Source organism: Bos grunniens, chromosome 8 (genome assembly GCF_055505025.1).
Source record: "Bos grunniens cultivar Pamir isolate PY7600 chromosome 8, Bosgru_T2T1.0, whole genome shotgun sequence".
Lineage (NCBI taxonomy): Eukaryota > Metazoa > Chordata > Mammalia > Artiodactyla > Bovidae > Bos > Bos grunniens.
Window position 1 is genome coordinate 46,576,189 of NC_141172.1, and position 16,617 is coordinate 46,592,805.

Consider the following 16,617-nt stretch of genomic DNA (forward strand, 5'->3'; position numbering starts at 1 on the left):
GGTTGCCATTTCCTTCTCCAATGCATGAAAGTGAAAAGTGAAAGTGAAGTCACTCAGTCGTGTCCAACTCTTGGCGACCCCATGGACTGCAGCCCACCAGGCTCCTCCGTCCATGGGATTTTCCAGGCAAGAGTACTGGAGTGGGGTGCCATCGCCTTCTCTGGTTCTGTGGCCTACTGTATTGTAAACAGTTATTTCTAAGTCTTTTTTGCAATCTTCATAAAAATATTCCAATAGTTTATATCAGAAATAACCCAATTTGTTTCCTATCACCCCAGTATTTCTGTTCTTTCCCAATCTTTTGTTCTCCAGCTCCCCAGAAGAATAATCTCAGAAAAGTAAAATACCAGGTAAAACCCAAATCTCTTTATGGATTATTATACTGAATTCCCCAAAATCATACATCCTCTTATTCCTATGAAATTCTACAATTCCCACCAGTGATCATCACATTAAGTCATTCTCCCTTTGTTGATATCAAAAATACTCTAGGTTACATGGGACTTCTGTTCTCATCCTAAACTCAGCAGGACAGAGTACCTGAAATCAGGAGTTACTCTTGCATAGGATTCGCCTCTTAAGCCTAAAAACTCAGTGCAAATCCCATCTTTGTGTTTCTTTCTCTGGAAATGTGCCATCCCTCCACTTGGTACCATAGTCACTGTATAGGAACCATAAGAACGTACTTACATGTGGACCAAACTTCACGAAGGAGATGTTATTTCTAGGGGTTATCTGCCAGGAATTCTTCATGAGGAAGCCAATAGCACTGGTATATCTATCTAAAGTTGGCACATATTTTTGGAAAGTGCACCTGGTGAGATGAATGGGCCCATCATAGATCTGAAAGCCTCTAATTGGAAATGTCCTGTTGAAATACAAAATTTTGTTTAATGCATATGGGCCCATCTGTTTAACAGCATTTCACTTACATATTTGTTTCATAAATACTGTTAAATATCCCATATACACTGAGTACAATTCTAGGATACAGTGCTAATGAAGCAAGATCTCCAATCTAATGAAACCTATACTGCAGTGAGAAAGGCAAACAAAAACATAATGGGTAACTTCAGATAAGACCATAAGAAAACAAAAGACATAGGAACAGAATAGAATTGAGTAGGACAGAGATGCTATTTAGGATACAGTGAAGGCCTCTCCAAGAGGTGACTGCCTTCCTTGAAACAACTCAGTTAAGATCTTTTCTTTGATAAATCATACCATTTAGCTTTAATTCCGCAATCTCTAGCACAAGAAGACAAATCTGTGCTTAATCAGAGAGACCTCCTTTCAAGCCACTAAATGACAGTAATAAGGAGAAATGATATACTTAAAAGTACAAGTCTGCAAGGCTTACTATAGCTAGATTGAGAAATTCATTTTATTCATTTTACTCCTTTCTGTCCAAACATAAGCTCCTTAACTTACTAATCATATGTTATTAACCATAATTAATGTACAAAACCCATAATATTCTGGATCCCTTAGGTTTTTTCCCCTATTACGTTTTTTAATGGCATTGCAGAGGACTTCTATAGCAACTAATTAGTTTACGACTTGGCAGTGTTTTGCAATAAAAAATCATAAACACTCCCAAGAAAGTCAAATAATCTGGTTAAAAATCTATGCCTATCTTTGTGTATCCAAGAATATATAGCAAAATGGTCCTCTGCCATAGAAAAGGCTGCAAAGATACAGTAAAATAAAAATTAGGCCCATTGACCAACCAGCAATCTGTTTAAAAAATTCCTTGCTAGCACAGAAGCAACAGCATTTTGAAGTAAAATTGGAGGCCAATGTAAAATAAAAATAATGAAATTGAATTGCCCACCATTTTACTGCAGCCCATACCCAACTAATACAGCTTTTTTTTTCCCCTTTAATTTACATATTAGAAGAGACAGCTTTGGCTTAATTGTGAAGAGCAGAGCACTGAAGCCAAACTAACAGGTTTTGAGTCCCACATTAGCTACTTTTAGTAAGTTATTCATTTATAAAGCAGGATGATGACAACACCTACCTCACCAGGCTTACAAGGATTAACTGAATAATAAAATATTCAGAACAGGGCCTGATACATAATAAACATTTAATAAATGTTAACTATTAAAAATCCATGAAGTTCCTTTCCTAGTGGCTTCCATGGTCTGACTAAAAGAAGTTCTACACGTAGTGTAGCATGTAGTAAAGATGTTTAGTATTTCCCAACAATAAGCACAGGATAGGGCCAAGGATAGGCTGCCCTTTGCTAGAAGCTAGTTAAGCCCTTTGGCCAATATTCACCACCTGTCCCTTAAAGTCACCTGTCTGTCTGCCTTACCCCGCTGACCTGTCCTAGCCCAATATCCAGACACAGTGGATAGCTTTAAGGGGACTGATGCTTAATGAAATCTGACATTAGCTCTGATGTAAGGACTTTAGAACACTAATTTTTCTCTACCTGGTTTTCTTACAAGTAAAATGACGACAACTCTAAACTGTGTCTCAAAGCTGACTAATTAGGTAATAGTTTCCCAAAAGTTCTGAAGAATCTTTATAGTGCTAAGTACTAGTTTAATGACTGTGATTATTTTGACAGAAAACATGCCAAAAGTCTACCCCATACCCTTTCAACATCTGAAATATTGTTAATTATACAGCTAGTTAGGTTTTAAGTCAGCCTTGGCATCTATCAACTGATTTTCTAGGACTCTTTTCAATAAGTAATTTCTTTTTTCCAGTGGCTATTTCTTAAGACTAACATCACCATATTAAGGAAAAACTGATTTGATGTCCATAGTTTATGGTTTGGTGACTTTCTGTGGCTCAAGAAAGGAAAAAAAAAAAACAACTACCAGCTTACATAAGACTTTATCCAAAAAGGATAAACAGGATAGTTTCCTTCATTATAAAACTGATGTGGTGGTTTAGTTGCTACGTCATGTCCGACTCTTGCAACCCCATGGACCATAGCCGGTCAGGCTTCTCTGTCCAAGGAATTTCCAGGGAAGGAATACTGGAGTGGGTAGCTACTCCCTTCTTCAGGGGATCTTCCTGATCCAGGGATCAAACCCAGGGCTTTCACATTGCAGGTGGATTCTTTACCACTGAGGGAAGCCCCATAAAATTGATAATGACATCTACATATAATGTTTAATAGTTAATGCTCCAGAATCCCAGAGGATAATACATACAATAGAAATAGCAATAATAACATGAATCATTTTAATAATAATAAATATGGTGGGAAAAGTGTTACAGTGGGAATCCATTCAGGATTATTATGGAAACTTTTTTAAGGGTTAGAGCTTCATTTATTGTTTAAAGGTAACATTCCTCTGATACAGCAATGCTCACCTGTTCCTAGGTAATGTCCGAGGCTTCAGGTCTATCCCTCCAGTGCCTACATACTTGTTCTGACCACCCTGAAAGCCGTAATTCCTGCTCTCCCCAACAAAGAGAGATTCAGATACCTCTTGGCTGGAACCTTCATCACTTGGGAAGCTTCCATCACTGTTAAAATAAGAATAATCATTAATCACACAGGAAGGCAAGCTATAACTTTAAAAACCTAAAAATTTGCAAAGTTGCCAGCAGCTTCTTAAATACATATTAGCGAGTCATCAAAAGGTGCCTCTAAATTGTGAATATACCTCTTATAAATTAATATGTGGTTTGGAAATTAGACTTAAACAAATGAGATTTAATTTAGCAGCAACAACTAATTATTTTAGTCTCAAGCAACAATATTGCAAATGAGGAGAATAAACTTGCCCTGAATACAAGGAGATGACAAACATGTTTAAGATGGGCATGAGAGTAACTGTTATCTGGGGAAAAATATGTAACATAAAAAGTTCAGTTCTTAAGGACCATTGTGAAATGAGACCAACTTTTAAGAAAGAAAATATTTAATCTGCTGCCAACTTTTACTCCTTTCCTCTTTATTCCCTTGCTTTTTAAGATCTTTAATCGAAAGCTCAAGGGTTTTCTTCTAAGCAAAAAATGTGATGGGCCTATCCTTCTGTGCAATTCCAGCTAGAGCAACCTACTTTGGTGTGAATTCAATTAATCAATAAAAATGTATTTTTGGCCCTCTAGTGGCATCAAGAAGTGAGTGCTATTTTTTTAATGTTAATAAATGATACAGCATTCCTGTGCTATTCAAAAAAAAAAATCAAGGTTATTTTACCTTACAACTTTAAAATAAACAGATAAATATTTTTTAAGTAATTACAAACCTGGCAAAGGTCAGTCCTATTCCATTGTCTGCAAATCTAAAGAGAATGAAGGAACATTTTAATTTATCACATCATGTAAGAAGTAATTCTCTCAATATTTAATTGTCATAAAATCCAAGAAGTTCCAATAATATTTATTCTCCAAGACCACACAAAAATTTCACTTTCCAATGACTAAAAGCATAGTCTCCACGGTAAAGGCACCTGGTTTGAATCTCAGCTTTGCCAATTACTAGCTGTGTGACCTTGGGCAAGTTACTTGTGTGTCCCTCAGTTTTCTCACCTAAAGGCTGAAATAACACTATAAGCTTCCTCATAGGATATCTGAGCATTAAAATGCTAATTCATTTCAACTATTTAGAACAGCGTCTGGCACAGAGTAAAGAGCACATGAAAAGTGAAAGTGTTAGCCACTCAGTCATGTCCGACTCTTTGCAACCTCATGGACTATAGCCCACCAGGCTCCTCTGTCCATGGAATTTTCCAGGCAAGAATACTGAAGTGGGTAGACATCCTTTCTCCAGGGGATCTTCCCAATCCAGGGATCAAACCCAGGTCTCCTGCATTACAGGCAGATTCTTTACCGTCTGAGCCACCAGAGAAGCCCAAAGAGAATATGTGTTAAAAACCTATATTTACAATTTTTATCATTAGGTTGGCTCCCATATCTGTGTGTTCTGTACCCACAGATTCAACCAACTGTGGATAAGAAATATTTTTTTAAATCCCAGAAAACTCCAAAAAGCAAAATTTTTTCTAGTGCTGGAAACTATTTACATAGCATTTACATTGTATTTACAACTATTTAGGTAGCATTTACAGTCTTGAGTATAATAAGTACTCTAGAGATGATTTAAAGTGTACAGAAGGATGTGTATAGGCTATATGCAAATACTGAATACTATGACATTTTATATAAGGATCTTGAGCGTCAAGATTTTAGTACCCATTGGGGTCCTGAAACTGATCCCCCATGAATACCAAGGAATGACTAATTTTTATCAATTAGATCATAGTATTCTCTTCAAAACTTTTCAATATTAATTCCAAATTATTTCTACAGATTTTATACAGTGTCAGTTTTTTCGTGATAAATGTCAAGCAACTAATATCAGTATCAGCCAGAAAAAAACATTTTTCTAAACTCCTGAACACCGAATCTTAGCTCGACATACCTCAGGCTTCTCCTAAAAGTATACAAATGGAAAAGAAGTGAGAGGCTTACTGCCTCAAGTCATGTTAAAACATAAGTCAACAGACTTATTAAGGTGGAATTCAACTTTTGTTTTGAATGGCAGTGGAAGAACATCATGAAACTGAGTTTCCAAGAGGAAGGAAAAAAGTGAAGGCAGTTTCGAAATCTTTATTTAGTTCTCTGACATAGACCGTGTTTGTTATATAAAGTCCCAGTTTCTGTTTAATCTCATCAAAAAGCTCTCATGTCACCAGACAAGTTTAGTTCCAATAACAGCAGCAGAATGAGACGATTCCAAACATTTGCAGTCGGTTAATATACTTCCTCAGAGCTTGTCCTGTCTATTAGTAATGATACTATGACTCCAGAAACCACCACTGTACTTTCGGTCTACTGAGTTTTTAAAAATAGTCTTAAAATAAATACATCAGTGTCATCAGATAATAACTTCATAGAGAATACCCACGCTGAATTCTGAACAACAATGTCTCCTCCTCTAACCCAAGCTCCGTTGTCATTATTTTTAAAAGCAATGAGCCTGTCAATTAAAGCAGCAACACGTGGCTTTTCAGGGTCTCCATCCTGATGAGGCCGAAACCTTAGGGTTGGGAGAAAAAAAAAAAAAAAGACACTTTTAAAGAGTAATGAAAAGGCAATGGGAATCAGCTATTTAAAATTATAAGCTTAAGGGTCAAAAAACAAGATTCAAGATTTTGTCTTGACCAAAACAAGACAAAAAAACCAAGATACAACTTAATATCTACATTTAAAATACTGAAAAAAAAATCACAAATTTGCAGAAAACTGATTTCGTATTTGTTTTTCATCAATTTATCTTATAGAGTGGACATTACAGAATATTCCAAGCACTAAAAGCATTTCAAAAATAAACAAAAACCTCAAAGTAAGAAATACAGCATGTTTTCACAAATTTTTAAGTTACATGACATTAAAATAAACTTACTGAGTAAATTAATCATATATTCCAACATACATATCTGTGAACCAGAGTATTATTTGAGTTGTATGCTGGTGAAATGTTTTAGATATAGAGGGAAATCTGAGTTCAATGTCTATAAAATGCCTAAATTTAAAAGAGATTATATTTATAGAATATTACTCAGCCATAAAAAATGAAATTTCGCCATCTGTGATGTGGATGGACCTAGAAGGTATTGTGCTTAGTGAAATATGTCAGACAAAGAAAGACAAATAAATGCTCCACATTATCACTTATATGTGTAATCTAAAAAATAAAACGAATGTAACAAAAAAGAAAGAGATTCACAGATACAGAGAACAAAGGAGTAGTTATCAGAATAGTTACCAGTGTGGAGAGAAGGGAGGAGGGAGCAGATAGTGGTATGGGATTAAGAGATATAAACTACTATGTATAAAATAAACAGGGCTTCCCAAGTGGTGCTAGTGGTAAAGAACCCACATGCCAATGCAGGGGACATAAGCAACACAGGTTCGATCCCTGGGTGGGGAAGATCCTCTGGAGGAGGAAATGGCAACCCAAGCAACAAGGATATACCATACAGCACAGGGAAATGAAGCCATTATTTTATAATAACTTTAAATGAAGTATAATCTATAAAAACACTGAATCATTGTTGTACATTTGACACTGCTGCTGCTGCTAAGTCACTTCAGTCGTGTCCTACTCTGTGCGACCCCATAAACGGCAGCCCACCAGGCTCCCCCGTCCCTGGGATTCTCCAGGCAAGAACACTGGAGTGGGTTGCCATTTCCTTCTCCAGTGCATGAAAGTGAAAAGTGAAAGTGAAGTCGCTCAGTCGTCTCTGACTCTTAGCGACCCCATGGACTATAGCCTACCAGGCTCCTCTGCCCATGGGATTTTCCAGGCAAGAGTACTGGAGTGGGTTGCCATTGCCTTCTCCAACATTTGACACTAATATACTGTAAATCTATTATTATAAAAATATAAAAAGTAAAATATCAGCACTTTAAAAAGTAGACTGTATTTCATCGACTTATTAGTTATAAAGACAATTTTACTTTTTCTTTCTCTTCCTAAAATGTTTACAAGGATGTTAATGAAAAGACCAAGGAAAAAAAACTGGCGTTAAAAACTGTTAAGTGTAACAGCTCAAATAATTCCAGAATGCCTCCTAACTTAAAATAAGATCACTTCCATCATAATCTTACAAAGCTGGGGAGGTGGAGAGAGAAAAACTAGAAAGTTTTACAAAAACCCATTCAGCAAGTTGAGATGCTTCAACCATATAACCATGAAGTATCATTCGCACAAATGCTATTTTGAAAGTTGCTGGGACATGGCAGTACCCACCAAAGACGTATGTTACAATGGGAGAAGCAGCTATGCAGAAAAAGCAGCAAGTGCAAAGGCATGAGCGAGCTTGGCATGTTCAAGAACAACAAGCAGGTTGGCTGGTAAGTACAAAGCAAGAGGAAGAGGACAGAGAGGAAGGCATGTTTCAGGCAAGGATGTGGTTCTTTATTCTAAATGCAATGGGAAAAGTAGAATGGCGGTGCCAGGGGCTGGAGGGAGGAGGAAATGGGGAGGTGATGGTCAAAGGTATACAAGCTTTAGTTTTATAAGATAAATAAATTCTAGACAGCTAGTCTATAGGTCTTTTGACAAAAAAAACTAATTTTTTACTTCATAAAATAATGTCCATAAAGGAGACAGAAGGAAACTTTGCCCTTGATGGTTCATAGGTGTGTACTTATTTCCAAACTTACTGAGTTCTTGATACTATATATGCACAGCTTTTTACATGTCAATCATACCTGAATAAAGTAGGTGGATCAATAAGTGTGATGGAAAGTTGTCAGAAACATGGAGTCAGAGCAATGATACAACCGAATTTCACTTTTTAACTGGTCACTAGCTGCTATTTGGTGACAGGATCATGGAGAACAGATAATAAGGACAGCACTCTAGAAAGCACTCCACAAGATTGTGTATGTGACCCCTTACACTAAATAGCTCTGACCTAAGGGGTAAAAAGACTGAGCCGTGGCCCACTCTTTTGGCATTGTAGCTGCTGCAAAACAGATCTGCGGTCATTTCATAATATCAAGCAGATGGAACAGTTCTGGAAAGGAAACTACACAATGTTCTAAAAGAAAGCCAAAAAAAAGTACAATAAAGCAACATCTAATTTTCTGCTGTAGCCATCTCATTTTTTATGAAATTCCTATCCATATAAATCGTTGACCACTTGCTTAAATGCCCTTTATTTTTCATCCTCCTTTCCACTTAGTCTGTAGAAAATGCAGCTAATTTTCCATCCCCTTCAACTTATGAGCCTTCAGCACACTCCCCGACTCTCACTTGTCTTCTGCTTTAAATGTACTAGTCAGTTTTCATGTTCTTTTACTCTCTTAGATGAAATTTCCCTGTCTTAACCTGAGAGCTTTCTGGAGTTAAAATATTCTTATCTTTGGATTCCTGTAGTTTCACATCTTGAAGATATAAGGAAAGACTCATCTGATTAACTATTAAGTCAGCTTCCCCTTTGATGAACACATTAAATACCTTCTGAATCCCATGAACTGGATGTTTAATTCATGGGCTGACTTATTACTCATTTGTGTTTGAGTTTCATCATTTTTAGTCATGTCTGGACTGCATGAATGCATGTGGGCATATTTTATTCATCAGTTTATACAAAATTAAATGTATATACTAGTTGCCAAATGTCTTGTTACTCTTCTACAATCAGTTCTTTTCAATAACAACTTCCAAATGGAGTCTAACTCCTTACCAACCTGTATGCTTTATAAACTAGTGAGAAAAGTATAGAGAGCACAGAAAAGATCATCATTATCATGATATCAGACATGCATACACAGGCTAAGGAGCTTCTTAAACCATTATGAGTAGGTTTGTTTTATTGTCAAGTATAATGAAAACATCAACAGATTCTGAAATACATTCTCTTCATTCATCCCTTCATATACACACATATAATTTTTAAGGCAGATAAGAGAGTCGATTGTGTTTTATGTAAAGATTTTTTGGTTAATACTATTAATACCTTAGCAAAGCACACATTACTAGTTCTACCAGTTATAACAAACTCTCAAAAAACAGTAGTAATCTTCTAGCAAGATTCCTTTGTTTTGTCAGTTAATATTCTCTTTTTGGTTCATAATTTATTGCCATCTATATGCTCCTTTTTCATCTCAAGTTTATCTCCTCTTTTTCTACGTCATATCTTGCTCAGCTATTAAGTGTCTACCACTCTGCGTTTTATTTAAACAATACTCACAATTTCTCCACTTCTCAAACATCATCTGAGCATTGCTTTAATATTTTTCAGGCTTAACTTGATCTTTCATAATGAGTAGTTTTACTAACTTATTTCCCCAGTTTTACTGTGTCACAAGTAAAACTGCTTCACTGACCTAAAGTGTGGCTCCTACTTTATTCCCTTGTGAACAACACCTGGCATCCTTTTCTTTAAGTGCCACCCATAGTGGCTCAAATGGTAAAGAATTTGCCTGCATTGCAAGAGACCTGGGTTCAGTCCCTGGGTTGGGAAGATCCTCTGGAGAAGGGAATGGCAATCCACTTCAGTATTCTTGCTTGGAGAATTCCATGGACACGGGAGCCTGGCGGGCTACAGTCCATGGGGTTACAAAAAGTCGGACATGACTGAGTGACTAACATATTCAGGTTTTCTCTTTTATTACTGTGTCACAGTGATTCTGCTTCACCTACCTACAGAGTGGCTCCTACTTTATTCCTTTGTGAACAACAGCACCTGGCATCCTTTTATAAATGACTGCAAACAGAGTCTATTAAACCTAGCTCCTTTTCAAATCCTTTAGTTGGTCAATCCATCTGAAGTATAGAAAAATAACATACACACAGCTTCTACTGAATATGACCTTAAGTTGCCATCTTTTCCAGAAAATTTTGTTTCCATTGGAGACATTTTATTTATTTTGGCTCATATCATGCTCATGCTCAGTCACTCAGTTATGTCTGACTCTTGCAACCTCATGGACTGTAGCTCACCAGGCTCATCTCTCCATGGGATTTCCCAGGAAAGAATACTGGAGTAGGTTGCCATTTCCTCTTCCAAGGGATCTTTCTGACTCAGGGATCGAACCCATGTCTCCTACGTCTCCTGCGTTGGCAGGCAGATTCTTTACCACTGAGCCACCTGGAAAATGACTGGGATATAGATTAGCATTTCAACAAATTTTTTTTTTAACATGAAGTATATGAGCCAAAATAAATTAAATGTCTCCAATAGAAACAAAATTTCCCAGAAAAAAATGGCAACTTAAGGTCATACACAGTTTCTACTGAGTATGACCTTAGGTTGCCATCTTCCGGAAAATTTTGTTTCCATTGGAGACATCTTATTTATTTTGGCTCATTTACAGGATGTTCAGAAAAAAAGAAAAACTTTGTTGAAATGCTGATCCATATACCAATTACATTTTGTGGTTATAAAGGAGAGTAACAAAGAGCCCAGCTATGATGTGAATCTGAGACTACAAACAACTGAACCAGAACTAGCTTGATCAAGTTTGAGACTTTTCCCTTTGAAATAGATTTAATGCAATATTCCATTTTGACCACTAACAATAAATTACATATTCCTTGGTTTTCAGGGATTATACTAAAACGTCTTAGCTTATTTTTTGATGAATCATATTCTACTGTAGGCCAAATTTGGACCCTTTTTCAACATATCTCTCTTTATTTCTCTTTCTACAACTCTTTCTAACATCAATTTGCAACTGTCAAAAAGAGAAGAAGCATCAATTTCTTTGGCATCTAACTAAGATAAAAAGCCCAGCCACAGTACCCAGAACAGCAAAATAAATGTTTTTTCAAAACCCTCCTACAAACCTAGAAAACTTCAGTTTAACTATGTTACTGGAGAAGAGGGCAATGGCTCAACTCAGAAAGTTTTACTTTGGCAAGATACGGCTCGAGTGTGACTTAAAAGGACCAGTTCTACCTTGCACTGTTATCCAAACAGAGGTACTCCCTCGGGTCAGCAGCACTAGCATTGGTTGTTTTGACACCTTTGTCAATAAATAAGCCAGCCTGGAAAACATAATCATGGACTGAAATGAATATAAATCCCACGTTATAATGACATATAGGATACATGAAAATAAGTTTTAGCTTATCACATCTACCAAAAAAGGAGGGAGAAGAGGTAAATAGCCAAAAAAAGTATTACAAAAATGGCTACTTTATTGTTGTGTTTTTTTTTTAATAATTTTATGCATTTGGTCAAACCTTTCTTTAGTGCCCACCTTGGGGGTCACCAAGAATTATACGTCACCCAGAAAATCATGGTCTTTGCTGTTACTCCATAAACGAGGAGGAAGATACGCAATTAAATAAACAATTACAAAACAATATAGTAAGCATATAACGAAGAAAATAGATGATGCTTTGGCAGCACATAAGAAAGGCACCAAGATGAGACCTTCTATGAAGGCAGGAGAGAGAATTCAGAGAATGTCCTGAATTCGAAAGCTGACACTTGAAGGAACCAGCCACACAGAAGACCAGGTCAGAGACTGAAGGGCAGGGAGTGGGTGGGAAACATCTAAAGAACCCAGAGGAAAGCACTCCAGGGAATCATTTGTACAAAACCTCTGGGGATGAGAGAAAGCATGGCACATCTGAGGGGAAAAAAAATCTTAGATGGATTATCAGGAAATATATGGAGGGAGGAAGGTAAGAAAGAAGACCAAAGAGAAGCAAATGCCAGATGATGCAGAGTCAGTATGCTTAAGAATCCAGACAACAGGATTTTAATAAAGGTTATGTAATCAACTGCATTTTAAGAAAGAATACTGTAGTCTCCAATTTAACAAATTTAAATTTAAAATCTAATAATCCACCCTTTATTCAGATCTAATATCTTTTATTTTGAATTGATATAGTAGAATATTATATTTCCTCATGGTACATGATATTACAAAATTAATTAGAATGAGGTTTTTTTTGTAATACCACCAATAATTTTAAAATTTTGAGGACTTCTACTTTGAAGCACTGTTTTCAATAATTGCCACTCTTAATCAACTATTCAGTTCATAAATATCACAATTCTGTGTAAAGTTTTTTCCTCTCTTGTCTTCATCAAGTGATTCTAAGTTCTTCAAATTATATCACACTTAGGTTTTTAAAGGAGGATCCTCTGAGTTTCATAAAGGGAAATTATTAATTGAACTTTGATGTGGATCACATCAGAGGAAAGAATCTGGGTACTGTATCACATGATAAAAATATCAAGATGCCTCAAGAGTACAAAATGAACCAGATGTGTTTATCACCGAGGAGGTTAAGTGTCAAATACCATGAAAATTAGAGTTCCTAAATGGCCTTTCATCTATTTGACCTACATATCATTTTAAATTAGGTCAAATACTCTCAAACAGTATTTCACTGTTTAACTATATTAAATGTCCAATAGGACATTCCATCAGCACTGAGAGAAGAGAGAAAATATGCTTTTTAAGCCCCAAAAGCATATAATACACTAATGTGTACGTCCTTAGAAACATGCAATGATATTAAAGATTGGAAGGAAAGTGAGCGGAAGGAAAGAGGATGAAGACTCATGGTTCAAGTCCATTATTATAATTATTCAGAGTGCATGCACATGTGTGCCACAGCATTTATTTCTGTGTGTATATAAACAGAAAGCTGTCTATACATCCTGAATGGGGCAGGATTAAGAGTCAGCTTTTTTAATCACAAATTACTTTCTCTGATGACAAGTTCTAACTAGTATTAACATCTCTCAGTAGTCCATCCTTTATCCTGTAAATTATACATACTGATTGCTAAAACTTAGGAACCTACCTTAAAACTTGAATGGACCCTGTTGTTATAAAATATTCCCAGTGGAGTGAGTTCTGGTTTTGCTAAGAGCTGCAATCCACTCGATTCCCCCGTAGGCTCCTTGTGGAATAAATACCATATTCCAGCATCCTATAATTAAAAGGGCAAGGTCATTAAAGGCATCCTTTTATAAAACCACTCTATGAAACACCCTCACGTAAACTAAGCATTTCACAAACAAGTTTAATCTTTTTAACACGAATTGTTCATTGTTTCAGCTTCAGCGCTGACTCTAAAAAGTTGTGTACTCATGTAACCAACTCTCAAAGCAGTGTATCAGGTTTGATTTTTTTAAAAGCTAATTTACTTTTGCTTTTAAGATGGGACAAAAGATAGAACTGGCTGATACCAAAATTTTATTCAAAATAACTTTCCTATCATTAGCTTTAAAAAGTCATGCAGAACTAGAACCAAACAAGCCTCCCTTCCTTTCACATGACCAGGACAGGATAGCCTTTTAGCAATATGGGGTTTTTTTCCTATTTACCTCCAAACCTGATCAATAGATGAGTCATACCTATTAAACAACTATCCATCAACACACAGAGATCACTGACTTCTTTCAAACAACTCCAGTGCCCTTCCTATCCTGAGGCAAATTTTTGCCAAAGAGAAAAAACCACCACATGCATGAATCAGGATGCTGTCTCAGTCTGGGTCCTGTCTGTTCAATCTCAGTGTTAAGAGTTTGAAATTTTCTGACACTCAAAATAGGATATAAAATGAAATGAAATGCTCTTAATCTCTGTGACATTTTTTTACTTTACAATTTAATTAAAAATCAGCCCAATGTGAAGGACAACTTCACATCAAGGAACACTGATTAAGCAGATTGCTAAAACTCAAATATATAGTCCAAAAGTACAGTATCGATTCAAATTTAGCAGACATACATTTAGTGCCAGGTATACAATAGCCTATTCTCAAAGAATTCATAGTCTCATGGGAAACACAGAGACAACTAAAGTATAGCTAATAAGTACTATACTAGTTTTGACAAAGTCCTTTAGGAACATAGATGAATTGTGAAAAACATATCAGCAAAATGAAAGCAGTATTTGGCATTTTTCCATGATAAAACTTTACAGATAGGTCTCAGTAAAAACAAACTCCTCTGAAGAATGTGTCTGCCACCTCTGTGCTTTTGGGCACAAAACAGACTCAGAGGGCTATGAAGAAGGCTCCACACCATAGCCTTATAAACTAAGGGCAGTGAACCCTCCCAAGACGCAGTAGAGTTTGGGGCTGAGGGATGGAAAAAGGGGGATAAGGAGGTAGCAGCTGTTTCCTGTTAAAACACTGTGGTGTCAAGACAGGTAAAGGGAGCTTTGTAAAAGGCAGTGGAAAGGTACAAGAAAAAAGGGTTTGATTTACTTTGGGAGGAAAACCCTTGCCAAAACATGAGCTTTACAGGAGCAGTTTTTCTAAAGAGAAAAAAAAGAACTCACAGAATGAAAAGGGAGAGGAACATATAAGAGATGGAAAAAGATAGACACCTGCTTTCTTCTTTTCTCAAATGAGCCCTCATAAGGATGTCTGGCAACCACAACTTACATTTTTCATGGACTCTTTGCAATTTACTTTGATCTACAACCCATGATTTCTGAAAATAGCTGAAAGGAGTCTCTGCTCTGTGTTCATTTGTAATGTAATGTAGATCAGATGATCCTGGGGTAAGACTGCACATCAAATCCTTGGCCACCTCTACTCAAAATCTCATCTCAGTATAAATCCTATATGTGCTCAAGAAATATTTGATGAAACATGAATGAATAGAAGACTGAAATGATTGAATGCCCAGGTCTCTGCCCTGTCAAGGCAGAATCTTATGCTTTATGTTTTTAAGAAAAACCACAGAGTCTGCGCTGCACCCCGAACCGCAGCCATGGCTGCCTACAAGCTGGTGCTGATCCGGCACGGTGAGAGCACATGGAACCTGGAGAACCATTTCAGCGGCTGGTAGGACGCGGACCTGAGCCCAGCCGGGCTCACGAGGCAGGCAGGCACTGAGAGATGCTGGCTATGAGTTTGACATCTGCTTCACCTCAGTGCAGAAGAGAGCAATCCAGACCCTCTGGACAGTGCTGGATGCCATTGACCAAATGTGGCTGCCAGTGGTGAGGACTTGGCGCCTTAATGAGCGACACTACGGGGGTCTGACTGGCCTCAATAAGGCAGAAACTGCTGCCAAGCATGGTGAGGCCCAGGTAAAGATCTGGAGGTGCTCCTATGATGTCCCGCCACCTCCCATGGAGCCCGACCATCCCTTCTATAGCAACATCAGTAAGGATCACAGGTACGCAGACCTCACTGAAGACCAGCTGCCCTCCTGTGAGAGTCTGAAGGACACAATTGCCAGAGCTCTGCCCTTTTGGAATGAAGAAATTGTCCCCCAGATCAAGGAGGGGAAAAGGGTACTAACTGTAGCCCATGGCAACAGCCTTTGGCGCGTCGTCAAGCATCTGGAGGGTCTCTCTGAAGAGGCTATCATGGAGCTGAACCTGCCAACTGGCATTCCCATGGTCTATGAGTTGGACAAGAACTTGAAGCCCATCAAGCCCATGCAGTTCCTGAGGCATGAGGAGACCATGCGTAAAGCCATAGAGGCTGTGGCTGCCCAGGGCAAGGCCAAGAAGTGAGGGCAAGCAGCAGATTACTTTCCCAAGGATTACCCTCCTCCCCTGCCCTGGCCCACCCTATTCCTCTGCACCTCTCCCTGGCACATGTCCCACTGATGACATCTATAGGCATTGTAAGTTGTAGCTACAGGTGAGGACCAGCGGCTCCCAATTCCACATTAGCCATTTTATCTCTTGCTCCCACTCCCTTCATACAGTCTAGTCAGAATGGCACGTCTGGGGCATGGTCCTCAGTCCAAGCCGAGGGAAGACTTATCCAGAAGTGTTGAGAGGTCATCACTGGGGGGTTTGATGGTGGTTTATTACTAAGGAGCTGCTTGAGTAGGGGACAGGGAGAAAACCATGCTGAGGTGTGACCAATGAGGAGAAGTAAGAGCCTGTTCGTGTCCCCAGAGGCCAGCCGGGCACAGTTGTTAGGTGACTCGGGGCTCCAGTCATTCCAGTGGAAGGTGAATGTAACCTGCATGGTGACTCAATCAAATATTCCTCCCTGACTCTAAAAGGCTGGATCAATCCTGAATGTTTTTGTGTTGCATTTACTTTAAAAAATATATATATAAATACAAAAAAAAAAAACCCTTCTGGGGTTTTTAGTGGCGGTTGAAATATTCCCACATGTGGTCATCAGCAAATAAGTCATTCCTTATACCATCATGGGATAAGCTCCTTGACTTCTAA

General features: G+C 37.8%; 2 protein-coding genes across 2 annotated transcripts in view; one reads left to right on the plus strand and one right to left on the minus strand.

Moving 5' to 3' along the window:
• CEMIP2 (cell migration inducing hyaluronidase 2) overlaps window positions 1-16,617 on the minus strand; it is a 78,248-nt gene that overhangs the window by 24,348 nt on the left and 37,283 nt on the right. Inside the window, 6 exon segments of the mRNA XM_086414338.1 lie at window positions 691-868; window positions 3,340-3,495; window positions 4,224-4,259; window positions 5,885-6,016; window positions 11,394-11,482; window positions 13,262-13,390. Coding sequence (XP_086270464.1) covers window positions 691-868; window positions 3,340-3,495; window positions 4,224-4,259; window positions 5,885-6,016; window positions 11,394-11,482; window positions 13,262-13,390 — 720 coding nt within the window.
• On the plus strand, window positions 15,051-16,065 carry LOC147367016 (phosphoglycerate mutase 1-like). The gene is given in 2 exon segments (XM_086414339.1): window positions 15,051-15,286; window positions 15,288-16,065. Coding segments are annotated over 2 exon segments (810 nt in total). The 5' UTR covers window positions 15,051-15,128; the 3' UTR covers window positions 15,940-16,065.